Source organism: Panthera leo, chromosome A2 (genome assembly GCF_018350215.1).
Source record: "Panthera leo isolate Ple1 chromosome A2, P.leo_Ple1_pat1.1, whole genome shotgun sequence".
NCBI lineage: Eukaryota > Metazoa > Chordata > Mammalia > Carnivora > Felidae > Panthera > Panthera leo.
Genome location: NC_056680.1, coordinates 80,078,075 through 80,095,088, shown reverse-complemented (window position 1 = coordinate 80,095,088; position 17,014 = coordinate 80,078,075). Strand labels below are relative to the sequence as shown.

Below are 17,014 nucleotides of genomic sequence, written 5' to 3'. Positions count from 1 at the left end.
ACTCTTAACTACCACTGTGCCAACAATACTGGAACCCTAGCCTTGTGGTCCTATGATAAGCGAACAGGTGGACAAAACTACCACCGGCACATTGTCACTCCTCACCCCTATGAGCAGATGGCTTTAAGTCATCAGCATCATGTTTGTTTATGGTGAAGAGCTACGAGCTGAAATTCTCAATTCTAGAGAGCAAAGTAAACATAGGTGTCGCAATACTTTGCAAATGTGGAGGCAGTTAAGTGAACTCAAGACAAAGAGGTACCACATTTAAAAAGTAGCTGGATATAAGAGCAGATAGAGTATAGCTATGCTAAGTTCTGTGTGAGACAAAGTGTTCTGAGTCTGGCACACTGTTCTCCTCATCTCTGGCATAGGGTAGAGCACAATAAGAAGTAGGTCTGGCTTGGGCTCCATCCATGTGCATTTCTGTCTGAATTATCTAAAGGGCCTTGTTACAAGGCAGGACCACCTTTAAGACCACTGTATAACAGGGGCTTTGAGGGTAGTACAATAAGCAGTGCATATTTTCAATATGGTAACAAGAGGAAAGGGATGCTCATCAGATTTCTCAACTTATCATTTGAAAGGGCCAAATTCTTATGGGTAGGTGCAAAAGACAATTAAAAGATATATTAAAAGAGGAGGAATAATTACCTTTCTTGAGTAGAAAAGTCAAGGGTATAATCACTAGCTGGAGTAAATCTTAGAATGTCTTTTATTTGCAAAATGCTACCAAGTAGCAGGGTAATAATTCACAGAATTCATAAAGCCTTAAAAGACTGTTGCCTTAATGGAGTTTTTTTTTCTATTTTACTTATTAAGATCACCTTAATAATTCATGCATGGCAATACCTTTAACGAGCAACAAAATCTCACGTATCTCATTTAAACTTGGCAACTCTACTGACAGTTAATATAGTCTCGTAGCTCTGAGCCAGCAATTGTAGAGGGGCCTTAGGCTGTTAGTAACTGAAACCATCTCATTTATGATAATCCCAAGAAAAGTTATGTCCTAGATGAATAGTTGAATTTTATGATCATTTGCTAGGAAGATTTATTCATTCTTCATTTGTGGGGAAGCGAGGGACCAATAATGAGCCCAAACTGTAACTCCCGTTCCACATAATTGCACTGGTTGCTTTGCTTCTGTCTTAACGGCAACAACTAATTGCCATTTTTTGGGGGGGGGGAGGGAACAGAATTTCCCATCAAGATTTTAAAGCTTTCCTATGATTAGCACCTCCTTGGATAGTGAAAAGAGAGAGGGTCAGGGAACACCATCCAGTAGGCAAGGTGAATTCTCTCTATAACTCAAAGCACTTTCCAGGCAATTTTATTAAGCCACCACCATTTCTTATGGACTCAATGAATGACACATTCATAATTGTTTTTCATATAAAAGAAGCTCCAGGTGGTAATTCTCGAGATACTGTTTAAAATAAAATTTCAAAAGCAGACAATAATTTTAATACACACTTATTTGCTCTATCTATTGATATGACACCACTCACTGCTGTACCTACAGTAGTCTAACAACAGACTCCATTTAAACCTATTCTGTATGCAATGTGCCTGTTTTAAATTTAAGTGAATCAAGTCGGAGACTCTCACTGATCCATATACTGTTTTCTTGCATATGCCATTCTTTAAAAGTGTTAGAAATAAAAGTCAGTATAGGCCTGGCTTTTGGGAAAAAAAAACAGAACAATGTCACCACAAAAACTGGCTTCTATTTTGCTTATTTTTTTTTATTCCTCCTTTTTTTAAACTAAGCTCTACACCTAGCATGGGGTTTGAACACAAGACCCCAAGATCAAGAGTTGCATGCTTCACTGACTGAGCCAGCCAGCTGCCCCTTATTTTGCTTATTTTTAAAAGTAAACTCCATGCTTTGTGTGGAGCTCAAACTCGCAACCCCGAGATCAAGAGTCACATGCTCTACTGACTGAACCAGCCAGGTGCCCTTATTTTGCTTACTAAGATCACCTTGTTCATTCATGGCTGGCAATACCATCAATCAATAGCAAAATTGCATATATCTCATTTAAACTTGTCCTAAAAGCTGATATGACAAATTATATCAGATTTGGGTTCACTACATGCAGAAGCATCCATACCTGGTATAGGGAGGGAGAGGCAAAGTGATTCTGGTCCATTTGTTGAAAGTGTCTGATACCAGGATCCGCTGCAGGTGGTAGCGACTGCATTCAACATTGGTAGGTAGACAATCCCTTACCAATGGGTGCCATGATAATCCAAGGTCTACTGAGTATTCCAATTCAATAGCTGAAACAGGAAACACCATTCTGAATATCAATACATGTATGTAGACCCAGGAACGGTAAATACTTATATCTTCTTATGTTTTAATTTCACTCAGATGTCAATTTGATTTTTCCTCAGTATTTATGTTTCCTATTTTGAAATGTTTCCCGGTTTGATTTTTCCTTCCATACAATACTAGTTATTATTTTTCACTTTCCAGATTAAAATAAATTTCTTTTAAGGGGGTATGATCAAGTGAAACATAAATTTTCCTACATCACTCCTTATAGTGAGAAACTTTCAGAACAAGCATAATAAAACCATTGTTTATATGTAGTTAAAGCAACAGTAATGATAGTTATATATATATATTTATTGTTTAATCTAATAGTTACAATATATTATAAAATTATACAAACTATATATAATTTGAGGTACTGTAACTATATGGTATCTATTTAATAGTTAACATACAAATACAAACATAATAACCATATATTTTAATGATTACTTTTTAAAAAGTTTTAAAAAACTGAGCAACTTTCCTTAAATTTGACCATTCAATAGGGATCCTGACCAATAATGCCAGTTTTGCTCCTGATACAGGTTAAACTTCTTACAAGTTGCAAAATCTCTTTCGCTCTTATCCTGCTCTGCTGTGTTGTGGAATATACTGGGAAATAAGAGAAGTATCAGGAGGGACCTGAAGGACATGTAACTTGTGCCAAAGAAGGCAGTCAGGCTGTGGGTCTATGAAAAGATACTTTTCTTTTTCTTCTTCTGAAAAATTCAACTTATGTTCTATGTTTTGTATTTCTCTTTAAGTCTTTAGAAACTGCTTCAGGCCCAACCTCCGTATTGAAATTGCTTCCTCTAAGGCCGTGATTCTCAATCTTGGCTGCACACTGAAATCACCTGGGTACCGTTAGAAACTACTAATGCCAGGGTCCCACCCCCAGGGATTGTGATTTCACTCTTCTGGGGCACAGCCAAGGTATCAGGAGATTTAAAGCTCCCCAGGTGATTGTCATGCACAGCCAGTGTGGGACCACTCACTTCAGGGAGGTTCCTAGCAACCTTTTCTAGTTAAATACAGTGGTTCATCTCAGTCTTCATTGTTCTTGTTCTTCCTACAGCGTTGGATGTTATTGATTATTCCCCAATTCTTGAAACTTTCTTTTCTTTTGGAGGACATTATACTGAATCTCCGCTCTTACTTTCCTGTGACTCCCGTGCTAACTAGCCCAGCTGTGGGCATTCTTCCAGACTCCATTTCTGGTCTTCTGTTTTATGTGTATACTCCTTGGGCTTCAACTATGACCTGTGTGCCCAGATTTGCCAATTTTATGTCTCCAAGCAATTTCATTAATTCAATAAATGTTTGCTCAGCCTGGCATTGCACCGGATGCTGGCCTATTGTGGGTGCACAGTATAGAAAAAGTTCCTGCTTTCCATATTGTAAGTCCTCTTCAGTCAGGGGATCTGCACTAAAAATTACTTCTAGAACTTGTTGTGATGAGCATCGGGTGTTATATGTGATGAATCCTTAAATTCTACTACCAATATTACACTATATGTTAACTAACTAGAATGTAAGTAACTTGAAACAAACAAAAAAATAAATAAATAAAACGACTTCTACCCCAACTAAAGAAAAACTCACCATTTTCCCTAATAAATAAACATCTTTTCTTCACTACTAAATTCTTTTCTTTTAAATGTTTATTTATTTATTTTGAGAGAGAGAGAGAGAGAGAGAGAGAGAGAGGGAGGGGGGGGGAGAGAGAGAGAGAGAGAGAGAGAGAGAGAGAGAGAGAGAGAGATTGATTGCACAAGCAGGGGAGGGGCAGATAGAGAGGGAGAGAGAGAATTCCAAGCAGGATCTGCACTGTTAGTGCAGAGCCTGATGCAGGGCTTGATCCCATGAACTCTGAGATCATGACCTGAGACAAAATTAAGAGTCAGACACTTAACTGACTAAGCTATTCAGGTGCCCCTCTTAACTACTAAATTCTATCAATGGCAATGCTTTTGCACTTGTTTTCTGGGTTCAAAATTTATAAATTATTTTAGAAATTTTACTCTTCTCTCTTCTTTACCCTCTGTGTTCAAACTGTCAGCTGGTTGTGAGATTTTCTGCTTCTTTCCTTTTTGTTTGCATTGTCTCACATCAATATTATCCATCTTATTTCTCTTCATGCCACCTCCTCTGGAGATTACCACTGAGGCTTCCTTATTGGGATTCTTGCCTACCCACCTTCATCAGCTTTTGGGCTCATCTCCCAGAAACACACCATGCCGCTTCTCTGCACTTGAGTCCTTTTATTCATGTCCTTGTCAGGTACAAATTCTTTTTTTTAAACTTTTTAAAACATTTTTCAAATCTTTTTTTAATGTTTATTTTTGAGAGAGAGCATGAGTGGGGAGGGGCAGAGAGAGAGAGAGAGAGGGAGACACAGAATCGGAAGCAGGCTCCAGGCTCTGAGCTGTCAGCACAGAGCCTGACGCGGGGCTTGAACCCACGAACGGTGAGATCATGACTTGAGCCAAAGTTGGATGCCAACTGAGCCATCAGTTGGTGGCCAACTGAGCCACCCAGGTGCCCCTATAAATTCTTGTATGTGCCTTGTAAGGCTCTTCTTAGTTGGCAACTCTGCTTATCCATCTCTGCTTTCGTCTTTGATTTTGTCATTTAGTTCAACCTTTCTCAAGAGGCTGTGCCAGCCTATAGTAGAAAGTACACAGGAGGGTAGAGTGTCAGTCCTGGTGCTAGTGCAGGCCTATTGTGTCATAGCTTACCTCCTTGGGTTCCCATCCATTTCTTATGCTACTGAGGGAGTAGGCATCTAGAACCTTACCACCCTTTTCCATTTTCAAAATCAGCACTTTCCTCTCCTCCACTAGATGCAAATATTGCCTGTTCAGGCAGGTCTGCTCATGGCTTTCGGCATGGACTAGGAGGACCCCCACCTCTGTCTCTTTGCTTATGCTGCCAGCCTAGCTTGGGGTGTCCTTTCTTCTCTATTCACTCTTCAAATCCACTGCAACCATCAATGCCCACTTGAGACAGCTTCTTTGTGAAATCTTCCCAAACTCCTTGGATTGGCCATCCATTGGTCATCTCACTCTCCTTTGAGCTCTCATCACATTTGGCATCAGCACCAATTCACAGAGCACTTGACTTTGTCATTTATTGCACTCTAACTTTTGGAAGTATCCCCTCAACTAGACCTATTGAAGACAGATGGGTACCTTATACTTTTCCATGTTCCACCCCTGCTGACTAGGTTAGTGCTGACTAATCGATCCTGAGGTAGAAGCTGCACTTCTGGGAGTCCCCTTAAGATATGTCCACTAAGTTCAAACTAACAGAAATATGAAAAATCTGGATTTTGTAAGACCTTGGAAGTAACCAAATTTGTCAGATGTTGGCCCCCCAGAATCTAAAACAGAACAAGGTCCTTGTGAACATTCTAGTTTGTATCTCTTGGAGGAAGAATGATAAGGGGTGGTAAAAGGCTGGAAGACTACCAGAATCCCAACAGGTTTGCATTCCAGTGAAGGCTCCAAGTATGCAATGATGTCAGTTTTTATATCTCCTAGGATAGGTGTGTGTGTGTGTGTGTGTGTGTGTGTGTGTGTGTGTGTGTGTGTGCAAGTCATGTGTGAGTAGGAGTGTGTGTGTATACAACCTTGAGGATGCAAACTGGTCACAATGAGGGTGGCCTAGAATATGCTATGACCTAGAATGGCGAAAAGTATAAGGCAAAATGGGAACAACAAAATGTCATGATTCCTGGGGAGTTGGAAAGAAGACAGTAACCAGACTAATCTAAAGCCCTATGAATTAAAACCTATGCAAATGCAAATTTATGTGTAAATCCTATGGCTTATTCTGGCATTCTCTATGTGATGAGAGTTATAATTCTGCAAATCTGATCGTACAAGAAAATTCTGGATTTTCCAACAAGAGATATATTAGGGGTTATTATATCTATCTATCTCTATCTATCTATCTGTCTGTCTGTCTGTCTATCTATCTCTACCCGGAAATGGGGTAATGTTCCTCTACCCGGAAATGGAATTTTTACCGTAACAGGAGTCTGTGACTGAGCAGGAGGCAGCGAAATCTATCTGCAGGAATGAATCCTCATTCACAGCAATGTCTGTGGTGACCACATAGCGGGTGCTGGCCTTTTCAATGAAGACTAGGGCATCTCCGGTAGAGCCACACACAGGCATCTTGGTGCCTCCTGGGTGAAGCAGCCATTTCCTACTATCCAGGGTTGTGAAATCATCCTCCAAGACTGTATTACCAGAAATATTTCCTCCAATAAGAATCTGAAATGTATTTTCAAGAAAACAAATTTTTAATATGGTTTCAAGAGACAAGAAGAGTTCCGTCTTTTTGTTTGTTTTTATCTGTCAGATTGCTCAAAACTGGCATCATACAGCAAGCATACTGTTTGGGGCCTTTCAGAATGCTTTTGTTTATGTGGTCTGCTTGCCCATCTGGCAAGAAGCTACAGAAAACAAATTGAAGTATTGACAAAACCATTCACAGCCTTCATGGGCCAAATTGTGCCTTTGGAAACTACATGCACCCAAGCTGGGAAAGCAAAAGTTGGCTTACATGTGATTATTTTCCATGTGAAATTTCTATTTAAGGACAGTTGTATCCTAAAGCATTTCAGTTCCAATTTTTTGCATGGATTCTATCATTTGTTAACAGGTTCTTTGGGATTTGATATGCATTTTATTATGTATGAAGATCGTTTAGAAGTGTCCATGAGGCTGTTAGGAAGATTTACTTATTTCTTCTTCAAAGGCTAGGAACGAGGATTTGTAAACTACTGCATGTGGTACCAGTGCTAATTTGCACATTTTCCTTTTAAGAGAATTATAACCTCGCATCACACTTGATAAAGTCCCTCTATCCATATGGCAGAATTCTCTATGAGCAGGACCTGGGCCTTCTGTTGTGTTGCTGGTTTTTATAGGCTCAGGCAATTGAAGGAAAAGAGAAGGAAAGGAAGCTAACTGCCATATCTAATCTAGCTGTATGCCCTTGGGCAAGTCATTCAATTGTTGGTCCTGGGCTTCCTCTACTGAGCGAGGGGGCCAGACTGGATGCTTTGTAGGCCACATGCAGCTCAAGTGCCAAACATTACAGTAGTTAATCCTGAGTGGACTGACCTGGTCGATAACCCAGGGACTGTAGAAGTGCCCATTTTCAGATGGTTGCCACCAGCGGAGGCGAGTAGAAGTGGAACGGGCCTTCAAGGGTATCTCCAGGGCAATGTACCTGCCCACGTTGCTGGAGTTGCTGAAAAGGAACTCTTGAAGGAGGCTCCATGAGAGGCCGCCATTGAGTGAATACTGTAGAAGCACGGGTTGGCTCCTGGGGTCAGGAACACCTTTACCACATCCCAGCCTCATGAAGAACTGCACAAATCTGACATGAGTAAAGTTTACTGTAGATTTTTTCACTTCAGTGAGAAATGCACACTATTAACATAAGACAAGCACACAGGGTAATACGGGGAAAGTGCACGGTTTTAAAGAATATGATGATTTAACAAGTGTCTAAAGCAATCATTTCAAATCCCAATTTTCCTTGTTAATGTAAGGGAGTTAATGAAATGAAAAAAAGGCAATTCTGTACTCAAGTTTATATTTTGTACCCTTCCACAGAGGAGAGTCTGAGGGAACTGAGCATTCCCCAATCCTGTTGTTACTCCATAAGAAGATGGGAGGGGTCCAAAGCCTCTTCAAGTTTGGGAGTGTGTATTGCTATCTATTTAAGACAAATTTGTCCTTAGTATCTGAAGCTGGAAGAATGCTATGAATGTAGTTTATGCCGTTAATTGGCGAAATCATCCATTTTCAGGTCTTACCAGTTTTTCAGATCTCATGTTATTGGTTTTGGGGAGACACATTTAAATTCAGCAGTTGTAGCACCTCTTTGTGAAAGACCAGGCATCTTTTGGAAGAGGTGTGTCGAGCCTGGGCCTCTTTTCTGTCTTTTGTGCCAGGGGCAGGAAAGTGAGTATGGGGTGGTGGTAATAGTGGGCTGTGCCAGCCTCTGACTATTGCTGGGTCTGGGATGGATGAGACTGGCCATCGAGAATCATGGCGGCCAGCCAGTGGCAGCCTTTCCAACTGGCAGGGAAGTGGACAGAGTGGCAGTAACCAGCTGGGGTGCCAAGGAAAACTAGCTCACATGTTATCTTTGGCAGGCAAGCGGCTGGTGCCTGGTCTGGCCGCTATGCTAGCTGGTAATGCAGAATAAATTTCATGTGTAACCCAACACATACACCCAATTATGTATGCATGTCAAACACAGGCAGCATATTGGGGCTCATAATGAAAGTTATCAGTTCCATATATAAAACCATGCATTCTTCATGGGTTCCTCCCCTCCCCCATCTCCATTAACTGGGCACTCATTTATCTCATAACCCCAAGAAAATTGGGATTTTACATGGAGCATTTTGAGGTCAATATATGCAAATCCCACACAGCATGCTACTGAGATGAGATAAATAATGGAGCTTTTTAACACTGGATTAATGAAAAAAAATACATAGTGCCTAGTGACGTTTAGAACTATAAAAACAATAACATTTACAGAAAAAAAGCCTTTTAGCCTATTGTCTATTGTACTGGGAAATGTTTATATTAATTTAGTTATGGACAAATCCATGTCAGAATTATTTTGGAAAGATCTAATAATTTCTAAATTAGAGAACTTGGCTGCTAATGATAAATCTGAAATAAAAAGCATCAAATTAAACCATATGCATTAAAATAGGATGAAGATAAATAAAATCTTGCTTTCTATAATAGTAAGATTATCTCACAGAATTGTATTTTTATGAGGCACGCTCAAATTTATAATTCAATAAAATAAAAGATTTAGGTGAAAGAGGAGGATAAATATGTTGAGATACATTTTAAGATTCTCTGAAATGTTCTGAAAAACAAAAACACGACTTCTTTGTTCACTTGCAAAAAATAGGTCAGGGTTCCATTTTACACATGTTAAGTTGTCTTCTTTATTTTCCTGGCTAAGTTTTTGGCTCGTCAAGTGATCAAGGGATATACATCTTGACAGGACATAATCCTCTGAGCCAGTTTAAAATGTTTGTTTCTCAGTGGCTGTGCTCAAGTCAGAAAATGAGTACCTAGAAAGCAGGAGCAAATCATTGGAAAGAAAGGCTTACAAAGAATAAGGCTACACTTCAAATATTTTTTACTTAAACTGCTAATGGATATAAAATCAATTGTGAATAATTGGAGGATGCATGGTATTTCAGTTAAGCTTTTACTAAGCATGGTGTAGATAATTTTCCACGTAGTCCAAGTGCTGATGAAAAGTATTCTCTAGAAGGTGGATAAAAAAGATGCAACATTATTTTCTGGAAGTGAAAGGAAGTTAAACATTGTCATTTCCTAGTCACTGTCTTATAACCATCACTGTCTTGATATTAACTTTTGTCTGTTTAGCTATGTTTCATTTCTGATCTAGTTTATTTTGCAAAGCTCTCTGTTTTAGAATAGAAATTATGTACATCATGTCTTAATGGAGTCTTAGATAAGACAGCAGCTCAGCATGTCCCATGGATAGCCTTGCCCTTCACATGTCTGCTTCTTTCTGATGTACTTATGTTCTGTTACTGTCTATCACAATGTGGTTTCTCAATAGCATCCCAAAATGTTTACCTAGCATGTGATAAATCCAGATCTCGTGTTGTCAACATGCGCAAGCCATCTTCATTGAAAAAGAGGTTGTTTCCACTGGAAAGGATTCCACACTTCCGAGATGGCTTTCCACCACTCATTAATAAGAATCTATCAGATTCTAGCTGACCTGAAAAAAAAAAAGCGGTAAATGTGATTTACCTATGACAGCAAATATAGGCATATTCTTTCTTAAAGGACAAGGGCCTTATGTAGTTTTGAAATACAAAGTCATAAATATCGAAGTCATAGATTTTGGGATAAGAGGTCTCTTCAACAGTTTAGCTTGTGTGAATTGTTTAAACTTAGCTGGATAATTTAAGGGTCCACATGATAGAAAGGGGAAGAAGGCTTTTTCTGAGTATCTATGGTCTAGCCAAATGGGTCCTTCCTTTCTGCTCTTCTATGCTGCAGAAAATGACACTGGCTGGTCAGAGAGTGATTCCGGCCAAAAGTAAGAGCATAATGTAGCTTTTCCACTGGCTTTTTGATTGTATCTTTGCTACTCTGAGGACAGTATCAGGCAGGTGTTATAAAATATTTTTAAAAAACACAGTTTTAATGGGAGACATTACAGAGTAATTTAATATTTTCTAAATACTGTCCTTATAAATCTCTTTGGATACTTACCTTAGATCTAGAGAATTTTTTGACTGTGGTAAAATGCACACAACACAAAATTTATCTTTTCCAATATTTTATTATTTAAAATTTTTTAATGTTTTTTTTAAGAGAGAGAGAGAGAGAGAGAGACAAAGCATGAGTGGGGAGGGGCAGAGAGAGAGAGAGAGAGAGAGAGAGACAGAGAGACAGAGACACAGAATCTGAAATAGGCTCCAGGCTCTGAGCTGTCAGCACAGAGACCAATGCAGGGCTCGAACTCACAGACCATGAGATCATGACCTTAACTGATTGAGCCACCCAGGCCCCTTATTATTATTAATTTTAATGTTTATTTATTTTTGAGAGAGAGAGAGAGAGAGACAGAGACAGAGACAGAGCATAAGTGGGGGAGGGGCAGAGAGAAAGGGACACAGAATCCTAAGCAGGCTCCAGGCTCTGAGCTGTCAGCACAGAGCCTGATGCGGGGCTCAAACCCACAAATCATGAGATCATGACCTGAGCTTGAAGTTGGATACTTAACCCACTGAGATACCCAGGCTTCTCTCCAACATTTTAAAAGCAAACAACTCAGTGGCATTTAGTACATTCACATTCACATTGTGCAACCATCACCACCACCTAGCTCCAGAACTTTTTCATCACCCATAAAAAAAACCTTACACCCATTAAGCAGTCATTCCCCACCTCCCCTTCATCCAGCCCTTGCCAATCACTAATCTGCCTTTTGTCTCTATGGATTTGACTATCCTGGAGGTTTCACATTAATGAAGTCATATGATTTGTGGCCTTTTGTGTCTGACTTCTTTCATGTGGCATAATGTTTTCAAGGTTCATCCATGTTGTAGCATCCATCAGTGTTTCATTCCTTTTTATGGCTGCATCATACTTCATCGTATTGATATACCTAATATACCTAATATTAAAATGTACTTTAAAACCATAATTATAACAATTTTATAAGCAACTTGGGGAAAAGAAAAAAAAAGCTTTTAATCTCACTACCCTAAAACACATAGCCATGACATTAGTTCAAGACGTTCTCTTAGAATATTTTTCCATTGTTTTATCAGAGTATATCTCCAATGGATATAATTAATTGTGAATAATTTCAATCGTTATATGAGTATAACATTATCATCATGTTATATCCTTTTTTTTCTACGTTATAACATTACCATCATACATAATGACATTAGATTCTAGGTATAAAACCAAGGTACAGAAAGCAATGAGAGGCTGCTTATTGAGTTGATGACAAACAATGACAGGAATTTACATTTCTGGAAACTTGTTCCCTCTACCCAAGATTAACCCTCTAGAGACATTTTTTCTTCTTTTTCTTTTTTTTTTAAATATATAATTTATGGTCAAATTGGCTAACATACAGTGCGTAAAGTGTGCTCTTGGTTTTTGGGGTAGATTCTCGTGGTTCATCGCTTACATATAACATCCAGTGGGGAAACATTTTCTAAAATTATCATTAATCATAAATTACACGTGATAGAAAAAGTGGTGAAAATAGCTTTAGTTTTCTCAATCATGGTCTTGTTCATTCTCACTGACCATTGTTTCAAAAAAAGAACCTTATACAATTCAGAACTAACTGAAGGCATGGGTGGTCTCAATTGTAAGGATAAATAATGAAATATTAAAGTGGAACTTAATGATTACCTTTTTTGTTTTTAAGTAGGCTTCATGCCCAGTGTGGGGCCCAATGCAGGGCTTGAACTCACAACCATGAGATCAAGACCTGAGCTGAGATCAAGAGTTGGATGCTTAACCCACTGAGCCACCCAGGTGCCTCAATGACCACTTCTTTTAATTACCTGCATTTAATATGTAAGTTCTTTTTCAAAGCTACATAGAACTTATTTTAAGTGATTACCTTCAAAATCATCTTTGAGAAAATCAGGATTTTTGGTGCTTATTTTACAAGTTGGACCTGAGTAGCCGGGATCACATATACACTTGGTTCCATTGATACAACTCCCATGTCCGTTACACATCTCTTCACATTGGGGACCAACATAGACATTGTCAATGGCCCATGTCACGGGCTGAGAGCCAGCAGGGTAAAATCCTTGGTACCATCTGAAACGCACAGATCTGGAAAAGAGGTAGAAGTCTTTTAAAATGGAATGAACAGAACAATACGCTTTCAAAGTAAGTACATCTGATCAATGAGTAGTGGGCAGTTACCACCTCTGCACCACAATCAAGAAGTAGAAAAAACGAGTTGACATTTCAAGAACACAAACTCTATTCCTCAATCTCCAGGATTTTGCCAATTACGTTCCTATTTCCTGTAAGCCCTTCCCAATCCTATCACTGGGTCGAATTCCAACTGACCTTCTACCTTTTTCAATATTGACTTCTTTGGTGAAGCTGTCTCCACCCTATCTGTCTACACTCTGCATAACTAATTTTTTTTTAGTAAACTGAGGTAAAATTCACATAATATAAAAGTAACCATTAGCCATTTTAAGTGTATAACCTGGTGACAGCACATTCACAGTGTGAGCTAACCACCACCTTTATGGAGTTCCAAGATATTTTCATCACCCCAAAAGGAAACCCTATGCCTATTCGGTAGTCACTGTCCATACCACCCTACTCAGAGCTCCTGACAACCATTAATCTCCTTTTTCTCCATATGGATTTACCTATACTAGATATCTCACATAAATGAAATCATACAATATGTGACCTCTAGTGTCTGGCTTTGTTCTTATAGCATAATGTTTCTGAAGTTCACCCAGGTTGTAGCAAGTATCAGATTTCATTCCTTTTTATGGCTGAATAATATTCCATTGTATGGGTATACCAACTTTCTTTGTCCATTCATCAGCTGATGGACATCTGTTTGTTTCTACTTTTTGGCTATTGTGAACTGTGCTTCTATGAACATTTGTGTACAAGCATTTGCTCGAATACCTAGTTTCAATTCTTTTGGGTAGAATGATAGAATTGCTGGGTCATATGGGAAATAACTAGTCCTTTACTTTCTCTCTCTGCCATATTTTTGACAGAATTTCCATTATTATAGTTATCCCAGCTGGAGATATTTAAAAGTGTACCTATTTCCCCTATTAATTTTGAGCTCCTAGAGGCCAATGCCTATGCCTCTTTCTTCTTTGACTCTTTTGTGTTGCCCAGTACAGTGTTTCATATACACTATATGTTGTTTGTCATTTGTTGTGAAGAGCCTCAAGAGCCAGACTGAGGTTTTTGGATTTTATCCTATTGGTAACAGAGAACTGCATAAGATTATTTAATTTAATTTTTAATTTTTTAAATGTTTATTTTTGAGAAAGAGAGACAGAGTGCGAGCAGGGGAGGGGCAGGGAGAGAGGGAGACACAGAATCTGAAGCAGTCTCCAGGCTCTGAGCTGTCAGCACAGCTGATGTGGGGCTTGAACTCACAAACTGTGAGATCACGACCTGAGCTATAGTTGGATGCTTAACCGACTGAGCCACCCAGGTGCCCCGCACAAGATTATTTTAAAGAGAGGAGTGACAAAATCAAATTTGTTTGGTTAGATGCCTCTTATTTCTTAATTACTTTTTTAATTATTATTTTAAAGATTTTCTTTTTTATTTTTTTAAATGTTTGTTTATATATTAAAAAATTTTATTTATTTATTTTTTTTATTTTTTGAGAGAGAGTCAGAGTGTGAGTGGGGAAGGGGCAGAGAGAGAGAGAGGGAGAAACAGAACCCGAAGTAGGCTCCAGGCTCTGAGCTGTCAACACAGAGCCTGATGTGGGTCTCGAATCCACAAGCTGTAAGATCATGACCTGAGCCGAAGTCAGACGCTCAGCTGACTAAGCCACCCAGGCACCCCTTTATTTATTTTTGAGAGAGAGAGAGTGAGCAGAGGAGCAGAGAGAGAGAGAGAATGAACAGGGTAGGGGCAGAGAGAGAGGGACAGAGGAATCAAAGCAGGCTCTCTGCTGACCGCAGAAAGCCCAATGTGGGTCTGAACTCACAAACCTTGAGATCATGACCTGAGCTGAAGTCAGATGCTTAACCAACTGAGCCACCCAGGTGCCCCATCTTAATTTCTTTTTAAATCAAAGATAATTTTCTCTTTTATTTGTAAGTAAATTGTGCTATCACATTGTTGATGATAAGTTAGCTTCTTGGAAATAACCTACAGATTTAGGTAGCAGTCAAGAAATAGTTTAGTATTTTATTATACACAAAACTCAGTTCAAAGAAGACGGGTTTACACAAAACTCAGTTCAAAGAAGACGGGTTTATTTTTGAGGGCATGGCTATAGACATGGCATACACACTCATTTTTGTGCCCTGTGAATCTGTCCCATTTCCAGTTATCATAGAAACCAAATTCAGAATTAAATAAGGAGAAACAGAAATTAGAAGTCAATTTTAGAAGTATTTATAAGGCTTCTAAAGTTTAGTAGATAGTAAAGCAGATGGAGTCAAGTTCCCACATATAATTTTAACCCTAATTTCATTGTTTATATCAAGACTCCCACTATATGGAGCTGCTCCCAAAATGCCAGTTCATAATTACATTTTATTTTAAAATACTTGTCAGAGTTTAGTCTTGGCAAGAAGCACTTTCTACCCTTTGAACTTTCAGACTGCTGAGCTGAGGGAAATGGCTAGAGTTTTCCTTTGAACAAAAGCCTACATGGATTTTTTTGAACTTCTTATTTATTCAAATGTTCTGAATACAAATGAACCACCTTCGTTGGATATTTATTATTGTTCACCTGCCTTGACACGGAAACTGCAAGCACTATGATAAATGGGCTGAAGGGTCTGGTTCCACTGTGGTTCCCTTCTGCTGAAATCTTATTTTGAAAATTTCTCACTGCCACCCTCCCTGATGAATGTCAGCGTCTGTTCTCCCAAGCCAGCGGTATTCAAAAGGACCTGTTTTTTAAACGTAAACTTAAAATTGCAAGCACACAACAGTGCTTTCATTAAACGGGGGTTTTGGTTGACTCATTATGAAAGTGTGTAAAGCAAAAGCAATTAGGAAGTTTTAACCACAAAAAGACTCTAGACAAAAAGGACACAAAGGTGATGTGAATAAAACTCGATGAAAGCTCAATACTTCATGCTTCAAATGTGAACGGACTGTATGTGGAGGCAAAAATGGTCATTTCTGCACCTGAAAACATTTCATATACTTTTTGGGTACCTGGTGCCTAGTAATGTGCACGGAAAGGGGTCATTTAAATATGGGTTATAAATATATATTTTAGCATCTAGCTTGTGCTGTCACTATGTACCATGTTGAATACAAACCAAGGAATGGTTCACTGAGTTGGAGAAAATTTAACTTTTGCCTTCCAGCAATTCATGCCTGTGTGGGTTTTAAGAAGAGTGCTAATTCTTTTACTGAAACATGGACTAGACAACACTATTAAGGCAAAATCTTCTCTTTGCAAGAAATGGTTGAAGGCAATTTGAAAGGTAGGTTTAAACCATTCTGAGAGTGGGCATGCCTCTTCAACAGATATACTTTTTTTTTATGGAAATAAAAATGGCACGGAGTACAAATAGCATGATGGTCTAAGTTCTGTACCTTTAAAATTGGAGGAGGTATATTTTAAACTGACACCCCAAACCAATAGGTGAAAATATATACATTTCTCTTGTTCAAATTATATTGCCTTGTAATTTCTCTTGCTCAGATTTCCAAATTGTATTTCCCTATGCATCAACACAGCCCAATGGACATTACCAATGGTAAGTTTGGTGATTTCCATGACACTGGAGCACTGTCCTGTGACTTTACTGCATACTTCTTTAAAGGGGATTATTTCCATGTGGGAACTTGCTGAAACAAGTCTCAGTTGTTAAAAAAATTTAGCTCACAGCCTACAACTTATCTTTAGGGTTGTTTCCTAGTTAATCCAATTCTTAGCTGAGAACAGGAGGAAATTAGAGGTCCATTAATGAGAAAGCCTGGTGGGGTGCGTGATTGGCTCAGTTGGTTAAGCGTCCAACTCTTGATTTTGGCTCAGGTCATGATCTCACAGTTTGTAAGTTTGAGCCCCACATAGGGCTCCATGCTGTCAGTGAGGAGATTCTCATGGCATTTTCTCTCTTCCTTCTCTCTCTGCCCCTTCTCCACCTGTGTACATGTGCGCGCTCTCTCTCTCAAAATAACGAACTTAAAAAAAGAGAGAGAGAGAGAGAGAGAGAGAGAGAGAGAGAGAGAGAGAGAGAAAGCTTGGAGCTGTCAACAATACCATAATGGTTAAGGTTTTGGTCATAGGTGTCTGTGTGATTGGCCAGTAGGCCTTTTCCCTGCCTATGCTAACTACATGGAGTTTTGACAGCTAGGCTTCTGTTCATTGCTTAGGTTTCTGGCTGTAGATGAGTGACTCAGATTTTCTTTT

The 17,014-nt window shown here is 39.0% G+C and overlaps 1 protein-coding gene across 1 annotated transcript in view; it reads right to left on the bottom strand.

Moving 5' to 3' along the window:
* RELN (reelin) overlaps window positions 1–17,014 on the bottom strand; it is a 532,400-nt gene that overhangs the window by 58,756 nt on the left and 456,630 nt on the right. Inside the window, exons 42-46 of the mRNA XM_042915885.1 lie at window positions 12,518–12,738; window positions 9,991–10,138; window positions 7,462–7,720; window positions 6,357–6,606; window positions 2,118–2,286 (exon numbers count right to left, since the gene is read on the bottom strand). Coding sequence (XP_042771819.1) covers window positions 2,118–2,286; window positions 6,357–6,606; window positions 7,462–7,720; window positions 9,991–10,138; window positions 12,518–12,738 — 1,047 coding nt within the window. The remainder of the gene's footprint in view (window positions 1–2,117; window positions 2,287–6,356; window positions 6,607–7,461; window positions 7,721–9,990; window positions 10,139–12,517; window positions 12,739–17,014) is intronic.